Source organism: Gymnoscopelus braueri, assembly GCF_963280865.1.
Source record: "Gymnoscopelus braueri genome assembly, chromosome: 2".
Classification (NCBI taxonomy): domain Eukaryota; kingdom Metazoa; phylum Chordata; class Actinopteri; order Myctophiformes; family Myctophidae; genus Gymnoscopelus; species Gymnoscopelus braueri.
Window position 1 is genome coordinate 59,940,967 of NC_137604.1, and position 14,997 is coordinate 59,955,963.

The 14,997-nt window shown below is 41.2% G+C and overlaps 2 protein-coding genes across 3 annotated transcripts in view; both read right to left on the reverse strand.

The window, feature by feature from the left end:
• Positions 1-6,868, reverse strand: part of vps54 (VPS54 subunit of GARP complex) — a 41,502-nt gene extending 34,634 nt beyond the window's left edge. For both annotated transcript variants that reach the window (XM_080417076.1, XM_080417077.1), the window contains exons 1-2: positions 6,742-6,868; positions 441-630 (exon numbers count right to left, since the gene is read on the reverse strand). In XM_080417076.1, the coding sequence (XP_080273202.1) occupies positions 441-600 (160 nt within the window). In that variant the 5' untranslated portion in view covers positions 601-630; positions 6,742-6,868. The remainder of the gene's footprint in view (positions 1-440; positions 631-6,741) is intronic.
• Positions 6,869-8,474: 1,606 nt separating this feature from the next.
• Positions 8,475-14,997, reverse strand: part of LOC308103797 (E3 ubiquitin-protein ligase pellino homolog 1-like) — a 30,826-nt gene continuing 24,303 nt past the window's right edge. The window contains exons 5-8 of the mRNA XM_080453970.1: positions 13,432-13,623; positions 12,663-12,851; positions 12,035-12,325; positions 8,475-11,237 (exon numbers count right to left, since the gene is read on the reverse strand). Coding sequence (XP_080310096.1) covers positions 10,950-11,237; positions 12,035-12,325; positions 12,663-12,851; positions 13,432-13,623 — 960 coding nt within the window. The 3' untranslated portion in view covers positions 8,475-10,949. The remainder of the gene's footprint in view (positions 11,238-12,034; positions 12,326-12,662; positions 12,852-13,431; positions 13,624-14,997) is intronic.

Below are 14,997 nucleotides of genomic sequence, written 5' to 3' on the forward strand. Positions count from 1 at the left end.
CTACTTCCTGTTAAGCAACAAATGGTTGTACTGTACGCTCCAGCTGTTACCGCACAATTGAGCCTCAATTTATTTGAGGCTCAAATAACCACTGACCGAATATCGTGACCACTGACCGAATATCGTTGTTGTCGGGCAGAAACCTCTGATCTCCATATTCAAATTATTTCGTAAACTAACGCCCTACTTGATCTATACTACAGTGTCACACTAAAGCATCAAAAGTAGCAGATCTACAAGCTCGAAACGCGGCGCGAAGAGACGCGTTTCGAGCTTGTAGATCTGCTACTTTTGATGCTTTTGAATTCTGAATAGTACCAGTTTTGGAACATATGAGGTTTCCGCCCCGACAGAGACGATATACAGTACACAGTAAAATCCTCAGTGTTAATTGAACTCAAGAGTTATTCATATTCCAGTGTATTGGGGGGCTCTCTCACCGGTGGGCTCCTTGGGACAGACGTCGGGCAGCGAGCGGACAGGCCTGTAGTGCCGAGACGACGAGGCGGCCCCCCTGTCCTTGCAGTAGACCCCATCACTGACCCCTCCTCCTCCACCGCCGGGACGAGGCACTGGGGACGAGCCGTGACTGGAGGCCATGGCATCGGGACACCCCTCCAAGGAGGCTAGCTGGACACACACACACACAAACACACACACACACACACACACACACAGCACTGGCATTAGACCACTGAACATCAACACTGTCATAATAAGGCCCGGGCCGCTGGCGTAGCGGTCTGGGTACCTAGGCTGCAATGTAGCCTGACAGTGTGTCACGGGTTCGAATCCCGATCCCGACGACCTTTGCTACGTGCCACTCCCCATCTCTCTCCCCATTTCCTGTTTGTCTACTGTCCTATAAACTAAAAGCCCCCAAAAAAAAAGAAAAAAAAAAACACTGTCATAATAAAGCAGTAAATCATAATAAAAAAATCCTAGTAGCAATAACTTATTGCTATTTCTGGATGGGTATCAACTAAATGCTCAAAAAATAAACAAATGACTGCATATAAAATATATCGTTGCTGTCGGGCAGTAACTTTGTCTCTCATTCTCCATATTTCAACTTTTTCGGGTTTTCACTTTTTTCCCCATCAATTAATACCATACTTCAATGTACAACAGTGTCTCACAGAAGTTGTGAAAACTGAAAATAGCATATCTACAAGCTCACAGCACACTATTGTATATTCAGATGTGATCAGCTTGTAGATCAGCTATTTTCAAAACAATTTCAAAGTGAAAGAGAAAGTGGTCAAGTGTGTCTGTGGGGTTCTGATCAGCTTGTAGATCAGCTATTTTCAAAACAATTTCAAAGTGAAAGAGAAAGTGGTCAAGTGTGTCTGTGGGGTTCATCAATTTTGAACCAATGAAAAGCATTAACAAGGGCTTATGACTAAATAATAACTACATTGGATTGGACCCCCCCCCCCCCATTTCCTGAAAACTAACCGTCTTGGACAGACATACGAGCTAGCATAGATCTTCACTTTCCAAACAACATGAAAAAGGTTAATCCACACCGCTGCAACGGTCTCTAAAAGGTGCAGATGTTGCAAGGAGTTGCGTTGGTGTGGACTGGCCTTTGAGACGATGCTTTAAAAGCACGCTGCTCATTTTGTCACACTTGGTACAACCGAGTTCCATAAATGATTCACGTGGGGTTGATGACGTTTGCGTTTCAAAACAGAAGTGAAAGTGTTGTTTCCTCATTGGAACAAACAGCTGAGGAGGCATTCGTTCCTTCTGCACTGACTGCACCCAGTGATACTGACTCTACACTTTACCCTTTATACTTCACCCTTGTCAGTAGGCATGTCACAATGATGACAATTGTCTAATCGCAATCGTTTCCATGTTAAAACTATCCAAAAATAGCAGTTCTACAAGCTCACAACGCGTCGCACACATCGTGAGCTTGTAGAACTGCTGTTTCCACTATTTTTATTTTGAAAGTATAAAGTTATGGATGCAGAAGATATCAACGCTGGAGCAACACAGACAGTTTAAGCCTTTTATTATTTAGGAGCAAGTATACAGAGTGACTGACGTTTCGGTCTTTCGACCTTCCTCAGAGTCAAGATGACTCCGTTTTGCTCAGGCGTTGATCTCTTCTGCATCTGTTGTCCCTAACCATGTGACGCACCGGACTGGCCGTTTAAGGCTGAGGCGCACCGGTAGAATCCCTTTGTTATAAAGTTATGGATGTCAATCATTTCTTTGTATATTTAAGTCATATTATCTGCTCTGTGGAATCTTTGTTTATAAGGCTAAAAGGCAAACAGAAAGTAAAACATTTTTGTAATATGTCCCGACGTTCAATTCCAAAAACACAATTAAATTGCTAATCGCAATTACTTGTGTGACAATTAATGGTCCAGTAAAATGTCACGATGGTGATTCATGACAGACAGCCCTACATGCATCAGCATGCATCACACTGAGTCAGACACAGTGACAGTGACACACATTGGTAAACCACTGTGGTGGAGGTGGCTGTCTAGTGTCTAGGAACCTGAAGGTTTCACTTCCTGGATCTACTTTAACCCATTAAGACCGGGAACACATCTGTGTCATTTTAGAGATTTCTTTGCCTATAAAAAAAATAGCAGATATACAAGCTCATAGCACGGCATCGAGTGATGGCACAGAGGATAAAGCAGACGTGACGCCTTCTCTTCCCCACTTCCGTTTCAATTAATTTATCTGAATAAAAATCTAAAATAATCAAAGCATATATTATATAGCTGGCTGCTTATCAGAAATAGACATTCTAGAATAAAACGTAAAGATACTTTTAAAAATATTTTTGTGAACGGAAATGACGAACAGATGGGCTTTCGGGAGGTGTAGTTCCAGACTCTCCTTGAGGAGGTTCCAGGTGGTCCACAGCTAAATGATGAAGAGTTGATAACCAAAGGGACCCTTATAGATCTTTAACTCTTGAGAGTGTAAAATGAAATTTTACGCTCTCAAGAGTTAAATTATTGTTAAACATCTGCATTACTTAATAAAAAAAATACAATGTTGATCAACGTTGGCCTGTTTATCTGTCCTATGGTACCAACATCAATACAGCATGGATGGAATTGTGGACAAAATCTTATCCAACGATGAAATATTCAAAGTTTTGGCTCTGAGAGGCTAAATCTAATCAAATGGTGATCCGTGGCTCAAATGGCGAATAAATAATGGAACTTGACATGAAAAAGGTTGAAAACCACTGCTCTAGTATATAGCATGGTAAGCATGCCATTCGGAGATTGTGGAATAGTTGTCGGTCTACGTGAGACTGAACCTACTGAACCCCTAACTGCTCCTGATGAGGAGGATGGATGGTACTCAGCATGCTTGCCTCTGCCAAGGGTTTGTGTAGAATCATGTGTAACACACATAAAGTGTGTAAAAAGGGTGCAGGCCCTTTGCCATTGGAGGAGTCTAGTCTACTACTAGACGCGTTGGAGTAAGCAGGCTAAGAGTCTCTGGCGTGGAGAAGACAACAGGCAAGCCCCTCTAATCCCATCAGAGTGGGAAGAGGATCAGAGAGAGAGATGTGGAAGTGAAGCTGTCCTCCCCTCCATGTACAGCTTTGATTTAACATGCCCCCCCCTCTGCCTCCCTCCTCCCTGTGTTATCTAAACTAAAGCCTCAGACCTCCCAAAACAAACTCATTACGACCACTTCTCGGCCTTTAAGCCCATGATTGATGATGACGACCCACCTAATTCCAACACACTTTGCTAGTTTGGGGATGGCTCAGTGTAGAAGACAGGGTTAAGCAAATAAATAACAATGGGATTGGTATTTAGGATAGTCAAAGGGACAGTGCCCTCATACCTGACTAACTACTTCTCCAGAGTGAGTGACACCCACAGCGCAACAACTAGAGGGAGCAACCATGATCTGGTACCACCCATACTTAACCCATTCAATCCAGGAAAGCATCTGTCATTTTAGATTTCTTTGGCTATTTGAAAATAGCAGATCTACAAGCTCTTAGCGCAGCACTCAGTGCCGCGCTATGAGCTTGTAGATCTGCTATTTTTGAAAAATCATGAAACTTTGTGCAATTTGGCCAATTCTACAAATGTTCTTAACAGTTTTTTAAATACACTTGTGTTGCTATAATTTCAGTGGTTCTCAAAGACCCCAAAAATGATATGTATTTGGCCACAGACCCCCCCCCCCCCCCATCTCAAAATATTTTGTTCCAGGGACCCCCCAGAAGCAAAGATTTGAGTTAAAAATGTTTGCTTTAAAAAACATACAATTCAAAGATTTGCACACATTTTCACGATTTCTCCAAGCTCGTAGCACCCCCCCCCCCCCCTGCAGGAGAGCAAAAGATGATCCCTAAGTATTGCGGCAAAAGCCTTTGGTTATAGAGCCTTGCCTCACAGCTGGGGCAAGACCTGCTACTGAGAGTGTCTTAACCGGAAGTACAAGGAAGTTACATTCATTGATGCCTTGCAGATCTGTTGACATTCCCTCTGGGCTTGAAACCTGCGTTGTGAAGTTGTGGCTGGTCGTTAAAGACAGCTACCAGGGGAAGTACATTACAGCGGAAGTCCTGCCCTAAGGGCAAGAATACTCCTCTTGAGATGAGAAAAGCCTGGGAACGGGGTGGGTGGACGCTCAAAACAGTGAACAAAGCACACTAGCACAGTATCACAGGCAGACACAGTTCATTGCCTACCAAAATAATAAACATAGACAAACACAAATAAACCAGACTGTCTTCATATCACCTCACGTGACTTCTGCCAGATTCACATTTAGATCTTAGTTGGAAAACTGCCATAATGGCATATCATCAGCGCGTTCAACTGTTGAATCCATTCATGTAAAAAAGAAAGATACTAATATTGAATACTGAGTCGCACTCAGAATAGGCAAGCAATATCATGATGCTACCGGCACGGTGTTCAAACTTGCTTTCCGCAAAGACTTTAGACGAGGGAAGTTTTTCAGACCAAGGACCCCCTAGCTGAGAGAGAGATGAAGCAGGGACCCCCTCTATATTGTATAAAATGTGTGTTTCAGATTAAACTTATTTTTTTTTTCTCTTGGTCTGCTCTTTTCCCCCTCTACACCTATACCTCTTTGCCAAAAATAGCCGATCTACAAGATCACAACGCCTTGCAGCGCGAGGCGTTGTGATCTGCTATTTTTGGCTAAAGTTCTCCTGCAGAAAAGGGTTCAAATGGTTAAAGAAAAATCACCACACAAAGATTTGGCGGCCCCCCTGTAGTAACTCTGAGGACCCCCTGTTGATTGAAGACCCCTGCTTTAGCCTGCAATGTTGTACTGTAGGTCCCAAGCTGCAGGCATGAATGCCGAAACAAGATTGCGGCCACTCAAAATTCGGTGCACGTTCACAGTTCACACATGACGCCAAAATCAAATACGCAGACACGTTGCCTGCAAATCTTGCATATCTGAACGGGGCAATAGAGACATGTTACATGTCACTGTAACGAAGAGTGCTGCGGACACACATGCGAGTCAGTTTGAAGAGAATATATATAGTACAGTTGCACATTTCTGCAAATTCCTACATATGTGTGAGTTGTTAGCTTATCATAACCCATTCAATCCGGGAACACATCTCTGTCACCGAGTGCCGCGCACTGGTGGTGGTTACTACTATAAGGGGCCAGAGCATTCATATTGGCAGTGGTACTACCATGTACCAACTTGTTGGTTAAAGCAGTGGTTCTCAATCTCAACCTTTTCAGGCCACGACCCCCCAAAATAATCATATTTCAACTGGGGACCGCCCAATATAATAATATTTGAACTGGGGACCCCCCCACCCTGACAATCAGTTGGAAATTGTAGGAGTTGAGGCATTACATTTAGTTTGACTCTGTTCCACAGATACATATTGTGAAAATAGCCTTTTAATTGTCACTGACACTGTACTGTCATCTGCCCCCCCCCCCCCCAAAATCATGTGATGTGATCCACAGGTTGAGAACCACTGGGTTAAAGGACATACCTAAACTGTACTGACATAATGGTAATAGTGGATAGTTTTACTTTTACTAATTGCATTACTCTCAGTCTGCATCTAAGTAAGACGGTGACAGTGTGTACTTTGCACTCACATAATAATTATTATTATTATTATATATTATCATCATTATAATACACTGACTGTACTGTACAGTGTTAATTTATCAATGTTTAACTCACAAATGTAACCAAATGGTACTTGTACACCGAGTTACTGTAAATGAACAGCATTTCAAAGGATTTTACAATATAATAATTATAATAGTAAAAATAATAATAATAATAATAATAATAGGTACATCAAATGTAATCAAGACTGGCACTTTATCAAACCTGCTTTGGATAAGCAAGTCAAATAATAATAGCAATTATAATGATAATAATAATACCAATAATAATATCAATAATACAAATAATAATCATAATAACACTCATAATAATAATAATAATAATAATAATAATAATAACAATAATAATAATAATAAAGCCTCTGATATGCTGATGCAGTCACAGTGAGTCCATCTGATATGATCTGCTCCACTGTACTTACACGTAGCCAATGCTAACAGTTAGCCTGCTATGCTAGCCATCTGACTGCCTGTCAGACGGCCCGGCGTGGCTAACTGTCTGAGCCTCACATTCATACATAACCAGCTTAACGTGCTGCTTAAAGGTTATGGTAATAAACCATAATAACCATATTATTAATAAGCATACCTGTCGTGTGGTGAAACACAGCGGTTCCAGAGGCTCAGTTCTTCCACCATCACACACACAGCATAAAGAGAACTACAGCAGCTAGCTTTAGCCTAGCAGCACTGCTGCTAGCAACATCATCAACCGGTACACACTAACCACAATGCACTTAGTTCAGTGTTGCCAGATTTTTGTGAGCAGCCAGGTCTAGGAAAACTAGCCTAAAAGAAGCTATATTTGAACACTTTGGCTATTTAAAAAAAATGTTATATTGTTATATTGTCCATATTGGCCTTTATTTGTTTTGTTTCTTCATCTGTATGACATGTCTATAAATGTTTATTTTGTAATAGATGTGTATATTCCACATTGATTTAATTTATTCAATTTATGAATGTACAAATATTCCCAGAGAATGCCACTTCTCAAGCCCCTGGAGGGTTTTTAGGCATTCTCCTTCACATTTTTACTGAATCTTTGTTTATCATTTAAAATTTTCACAAATTAAAAACTGAGTGGGGAAAAAAAAAAAAAAAACACCACAAATATTTTTAATAGGGGTCCCTGGCAATGGCATAAAACTATTTTCAGATGGGGTCTGCAGACAAATACATATTAATTTGGGGGGTCCTTGACATGAAAATGTTTGAAAAACACTGGTTTAAACAACAATAGGAAACAAACCAAAATAAACAACTACACTTTAGAAACAAGCCCAAATAAACAACTACACTTTAGAAATAAGCCCAAATAATAGCCCACTTCAGAAATATTTACAAGCAACTTTACAGTAAAACAAGCCCAAAGTCGCTTATAATAAACGGACATGGCAACACTGTGCATGAGGAGGGACTCAATTATTCTTCCTTGGGACGTTGTTGATGGTCGTAGCTCACGCTGGTCATCTAGTGGTCACAGCTGGGATTACATCTTGAAAGATTTCTGCTATTCATTTTGTTTCAAAAAGCTTTACCTTGGCAACAACAGGTATATATAATGTCACACTGTGACATAGCTCTGTTTAACACAATGCTGTACCCCCCCCCCCCCCCCCAACTGTACATACTTTCCCCATTTCAATAAAGCTCCTTTTAATTACATTGAATTGACTTATACAAGGACACAAATATTATAGGTGCAATAAGGTTACACTCACAAAATCATGGCATAATGTCTTCATGATATAATAATACAATAAGCATAACACTCAGTATGGGTATAAGTAGCAGCGTCTCCGCAATACAGTATGTGGTTGCTGACAATTATAGCAGAGACAGCACAATACTTTGCCAGCCTTTTTGCCTCCTTTTTGGGAATCACAAGTTGTTGAAACCCTCTAACAACCAGTCTGTGGGTATAATGTCCTAAGCTGCCAAATATAAACACAAATAGCCTGTGGTGGAAAGTAACTAAGTACATTTACTTTAGTTACTAGTTACTTTGCAGATATAAATCATTATATTATAAAACATACATTAACCACTTTAGCCCAATTTTATACATAGGCTATTTGACGCGTTGTGAGCTTGAAGATCTGCTATTTTCAAACATTTTAGTACTTTTACTTTTGGTACTTTGAGTGTATTTTGATACTTTTGTACTTTTACTCAAGTAACATTTTAAACACAGGCATTTTACTTGTAACAGAGTATTTTTTATATTGTGGTATTGCTACTTTTACTTAAGTAAAATATCTGAGTACTTCTTCCACCACTTTGTAAAAGAAGAATAAAATGGCAACAAGGATGTCTGTCAACTATGTAAAACCTTTTTATTGCAGTGTATACAATATGGCAACAACAGTCAAGGGCAGCAACGGGATTAAGGCATGAGTGACAAACAAACAAAAGGCTGCAAGTTCAATATAAGTAGACTCAAACACTTAAACATTTCTAAAACAAATTGGGGTAATTATGAAAGTTCATTTTAACGGTTGAAATGCCACAGACATAAATAGACGTGAACACAGGTCAGATAAGAGATATTGACAGTAAGGAGCACCTAATCTCATACCTTTAGTAATCGTTTTCTGTCAGAAGTGTATTTTCCTGACAGCGTTTATCGATTGACAGTCCAACGTTGTTCTTAATGAGGCCAAAACATTATGTTTAAGGCAGCAAATTAATGCAATTATCCAGTGAGACACAGAGGAGGTAGCAATGAGGACACAGAGAGGACACATAACCAGACAAGTAACTTGATTTTATATTATAAATAATAATTAAAGATTAAGATCATTGTTTTATGGAGAAAACTATTTTTGAATTGGAATCCAGATGTTTTCTTTTTTGTATTTTTGAATTGGAATCCTGAAAAGTAAAATTTGTATTCAATTTCGAATGCATTTATACTTATGTTAACTTTACGAACTTAAATACAAATACATTGTACATAAAAAAGACAATTTTAATGCTAGTCATTAAGCTACTAATATAGTCTGAAGTAATTAAAGCGGGTCATGTTTGCATGTTTGGAATTGTAACAGCTGAAATCAATAATATATCAGTATTCTGATATTAACCCATTTTGGCCAGGAACCCCTATTTGTAACTATACCTTTCAGGACGGGAACCCCTTTTGGGGTTCTTGTTGCTATGTACAGTTATATAGCAACATACATTTGTTTTACTTTTTGAATAAATATTTGAAGTTTTTCAGCCTCCGGTCTAAATGGGTTAACCAGCGGGCCGCATTAAGTGAAGGTGGGGGCCGCATGTGGCCCCCGGGCTGTCAGTTGCCCATGTATGTACTATACCATACAGATTGGACAACATTTTTATTTTATTCATAAAAAAAACGTTACGTAGTGCCACTTTAAGATCAACGGAAGAGGTCATTCATGTCTTCGATAAGCTAATATTTTATATATTAAAAAAAGCTACAAATATTATCACACAAACATAAATCCTACATTTTTCAAGTCAAGAGGTCCTGAAATACATTGTGAGACAAATATGTCCATGTTAGCGTCGCATATATTATTATCTATAACTGTCACAAAAATAGTGTTTAATTCAAACATATAACAGAAGAACTGTCAAAGAAGGTCACTTGATTTTTTTTTGGAGAAAAAGTAGAACACATTTCTCTAACTCTTTTGAAAATATTTTAAGTTATGAAAATTGAAAGGCTCATAATAGCACTTTCTCCACGATCTGCTTCACCCATTAGGGCACAAAATACAAAAACATAGTCTGAGCTGTCTCCTATTGCTGTGGTCCTCAAAGTGGGGGTCCTGGGACCCCCCTAGTGGTCCTTGAGGGGGTTCCAAGGGGTCCCCGATACATCTAAAGGGCAAGATCACTTTGGTAGAGGTTTGGGTTGTGTAGTTACCTTGCCATGATGTAACTAACTCCAAAGCTGGGCAAGAAATTAAAAAATAATTGCTCCATTGATTAGTCATTGATCATTCAAAATGCTCCTCATTGACTTACATTGTACGGTGAAACAGCTCTCAAAGTCACTCTTTTAGCATGTAAACGAACGCAAACAAAGCTGATTCAGACAATGGAGCAACTATTTTTGATTCGTGCCCATGTTTGGAGTATCATGTCAAGCCAAACATCTACCAAAGTGTTCTTGCCCTTTAAGAACCAAATGGGCCCTTACAGGATTTGGTTCCATTTGTTATGGGGTTCCATGGCCTTTAATGCAGTGGTTCTCAAAGTGGGGTCCTTGGGGGGTCCCCAGCAAAAATGTGTTAATGTAGCGTCACAATCATTTGAACCACTTTAACCATATTTTATACTTTGGCTATTTAAAAATATACAAGCTATACAAGCTCATAGCGCATCACTTTGAGCTATGAGCTTTGAATATTGTTTTTTATTTATTTAAAAATTTGTATCCCACGATTTTGCAACCCCATTTTTTTCACCCAGTGCCAATTGTCTAAGTAATCCTGGGCGCTGCTACACTCCCTCTGCCAGCCTAGGGGAATATTGTTTGAATATTGTTTTTTTATAAGCGATCATTTTTAACACACATCTTTACTTCTGGGGATCTCTTGCACAAAAAAAAATCAGATGGGGGTCCCTGACATGAAAAGGCTTGAGAACCACTGCTTTATGGGTCCATTTGGGTTCCATTTGTCATGGGGTTTCCATGGCCTTTTAATGCATACTGTACCAACCGAGAGGTCCTTGAGATAAAAAAAAAGTTTGATAACCAGCTTTGTCCTAGTTGGGCCCAGTTAGTCCTAGTTGGGCCCTGTTAATCCAGATGCCCAGTTAGTCCAGAGGCCCTTGGAAAATTAGTCTCTTGTAGCCGGCGTCTCCCGCCAGCTGCTGGACGCAGAAGGGACAGGCGGCGTGGAAGGTGTGCGTCCCGTGGGGCAGCGGGATCTGACTCCAGAAGCTGGCGGTCTTCTCCGAGCACACGTGTCCGCAGGGGACGAAGGCGTGGGTGGGCGGCGCGGCGTCCAGGTAGAAGCCCGCCTCGCAGCCCAGCCACAGGGGCACGTAGGGGCCCCGCGCCCGGCACATGGGGCACTCACGCTCCTGGCCCTCCGCTTCCACCTGTAGGGGGGGGGGGTTGTCACCATCATAAAATTATTATAGTTGATTATTAATTAGTCGTTCAAATAATTGCGAGAACATATTATCGTTGCTGTCGGGCAGAAACCTCTTATCTCCATATTCTAAACTTTTCTGTTTTTTGGTAAATTAACGCCATACTTGAGCATACTACAGCGTCACACAAAAGCATCAAAAGTAGCAGATCTACAAGCTCAAAATGTGCCGTGTGTAGATCTGCTACTTTTCCTATTTTTGAATTTGAATCCTGAAAAGTAACAGTTTTGGACTTTCCACCAAAATTACATTTCTGTTTGTTGTTTTTTGGGGGCTTTGTAACAAAAGTTGCACACGGCAGATGTGACAAATAACTTACACTAAGCCTATTATTACTGAAATAACTTACACTAAGCCTATTATTACTGAAATAACTTACACTAAGCCTATTATTACTGAAATATACTAAGAAATGCCTGACTATGACTGCAATCATGAATCACAAATGCACTATGGCCAAAACAGGCCATATATTTAATAATTTTAACACAATATTAGTTTTTTAATTTGGGAAAATATTCCTATCTACAAGCTCATAATGGGTCGCGATGTGATAGGTTGTGAGCCTGTAGATAGGATATTTCGGATATGTGTCAACAGATTTAATTCATATTATTATACTGTGTAGATCAATGGAAACGATTCTGACCATTAAAACACAACAAATTTGAATATGGAGATAGGAGGTTTCTGCCCGACAGCAACAATATAATATTCGTGACAGGCCTATATACTTTCTTCACCTCAGCCTGGCTGTGCCCGCCCCAGCCGTGGTACCCGTGGACGTGCCCACAGTAGAGGTAGGCCCAGGGCTGCTTCTCGTCCAGAACCTCCTTGCGCCGCAGGCTGGGGAAGGCCAGCGTGTTGAAGCCCACGGGACACTGGGGCCGCCCGGCGTTCAGCTCCTGGCGCAGGGCCTCCAGGTGCTTGATGGTGGGCGTGCACGCCAGGCCCTCGGCCGTGCGCCACAGGAGGGTGGCCCCGCACAGGTCGATGAGCGAGCCGTCCACCAGCTCCTGAGACTCACTGTCCACCTAGTGGACGAAAAGTGAAACACATGAGAAGATAAGATTTTTTTTAAGGTTGAAAATCACTGGTCTATTTTTTATTTTATTTTAATCAATTGTGTGTGCACGTGTCGTGTACACTGTGTATATCATCGCTGTCGGACAGAAACCTTATTTTTGTGTTTTTCCGTAAAATTAACGCCCTACTTGATCATACTACAGCGTCACACAAAAGCATCAAAAGTAGCAGATCTACAAGCTCGAAACGCTCGTAGATCTGCTACTTTTGAATGTGAATCCTGAAAAGTTTTGGAAATTTTTCAAGATTTCCACCCGACAGAGACGATATATACTGTAAACCCACCATCTTCCCCCGCTGCTGAGCGGAGCGCGTCTCCCGCAGGGTGAACACGCTGCCGCACACAGAGATCTCCCTCCACAGGCCGGGCTTGGAGTCCTGGGTGAAGCCGTGGCGAGGGTGCATCACCAGAACGCCGTTGGTGGTCAGCCCGTCCATCTGACCGTCCTGCATCCTCCACTTGGCTGCCTTCTCCTGCAGGGGGGTGGGTGGGTGGGGGGGTGGGGGCAGTGGCAGAAGTACTTAAGTAAAAGCAGCAATACCGCCCGTAATCTGAAGACTCACCTCTTCAGACTCCACCTTAGCCCGTATAGCACCAGTATTGATTTTGTCGACTAAAACTATGAAGAAAAATGTTGGGCGACTACCTTTTTTTCACTGACCAAAACGAAATAAAAACGAAATAAAAACTACGTTATGACAGCCTGGGCCGCAGCGTGGCGGTCAAAAAATGAATCAAAATTTGCAGTCAAAATCAACACTGCGTACGTAGCACTTGCCCTAGCCTTGACGACCTTGCAGGCTTATGCTAAGGTTAAAATGTAATTTAGATAGCATGTTATGTAGACATGCAGTTATGTTGACATTATACTGTTGAGACTGATGATAGGTTCTTGGTTTACCTATGATTCTAGATTACTGTCAGTGTCTCTATGCATGTGATGTAGCCTATTACCTTGTGTTTATCTTGCTTACTGTAAATAGCGTCTGCTAAAAGGCCTAATAGTACATTTTTTATTGTAATTCATCTGACATTTCATCATCATAGCCTTACACCCAGGAAGATGTTCTTGGAGGAGTCGAAGCCGGCGGCGTAGATGCGTGCGGTGAACGGCGGGCTCCGCTGGCAGATGATGCGGCAGGCGAAGCGCGAGATGGTGCTCTGCACCGACTGGCTGTCACCGTGCCCGCCGGGCATGGTGTCCGTCACCACGAAGTCGATGGGACTCTCCGTGGACCGCCCGATCTGTTACACACAAATACACACACACAAGGGATTAACAAATACCTTCAAATCAGTCATTCTCCAACTTGTTTGTGCCAAGGACCCCCAAATTGATATATATTTGGCTGCGGACCCCCATCTGAAAATGTTTTGTGCCAGGGACCCCCAGAAGAGAAGATTTGTGTTAAAAAAATGCAAAATTATACAGCATTTTTCGAATACTTTCAAGATTTTTCAAAATGTTTCCCAAATAGCAGATGTGCAAGCTCGCAGAGTGACGCGCCACTGAACCTGGGACAGAAGGTCCACGGTTCCATTCCTGTGCTCTGGCAACGTGTCTACACGTAGGTGTCCATAAGCAACACGCTTAACGCGTAACTGCTCCACCCCGAGCACTCAATATGACCACCTGAGCAGCCATCAGCCGGGTGAAGCTGAAACTGAATTCCCCCCCATGGGATTAATAAGGTCTACATTATTATAATTGTTTTGTTCAACACATTTTTACATCTACAAACTCACAATGTGACACGTTGTGAGCTTGTAGTTCTACTATTTTCTTTATTTGTCATATGACTAAGTACTGTATATAGGGTTTAAGTTGTTATTAATGTAGTAGTGTCCTTAGCCGAGACACTACATATTGAATAAAATTGTGCTGCAGATGAAACCTTTTCATTGATTTCATAGATGGCTTCGTCCTTGATGGGGTCCTTGAGGGGGTCAATATAATAATAATGCATACCAAACTGAGGGTCCTTGAAATTAAAAGATTTGAGACCCACTGCTTTAAACAGAACCAGATAGCAGTTATAAACCTCACGTGGAGCTCGATAAGACAAGACGCATTCATTCCTCTATTCGCCCAGCTTCTTTCTAACTCCATTTAACAGTCCTAAACCCAAATAGCTTTCCCCTAACTGGAGCATAATGAGTCTTTTCAGAAAAAGCCAAGAAGTAATTAAGACGGTCAGTGACAACAATCTTTTTTCCTTAAACAGGGACTGTCAGCCTGCAGTGTTGTTAATTGTGATTTACAGTAAAAGGCCTCAATTATCAGAGTGTTTTGCCAGACACATAATTACTAACATGTTGTTTGTGCAAACTGCAGTTTTACAGTTGATTGTTTCATCACTTCCCGTATTGTGTTTTTTTTTGCATCATGTTGTTCAACCACAGGGCCGGTTAGGAAGTCTGCAAGTCTTTCAGCAAGACAGTGATTCTCAACTTGTGGTTCCGGACCCCCAGGGGGATTTTGTGGAAGGGGTCCCCAAATGATTCTCTTAATGTGCAACATTGTTTTCTCACTCGACAGTAAACAAACCAAAAAAAAATGTGTATACAGGGTATCTGCACATTTCTAAAGTGACAATTTAATTGTATACATTTTTAAGA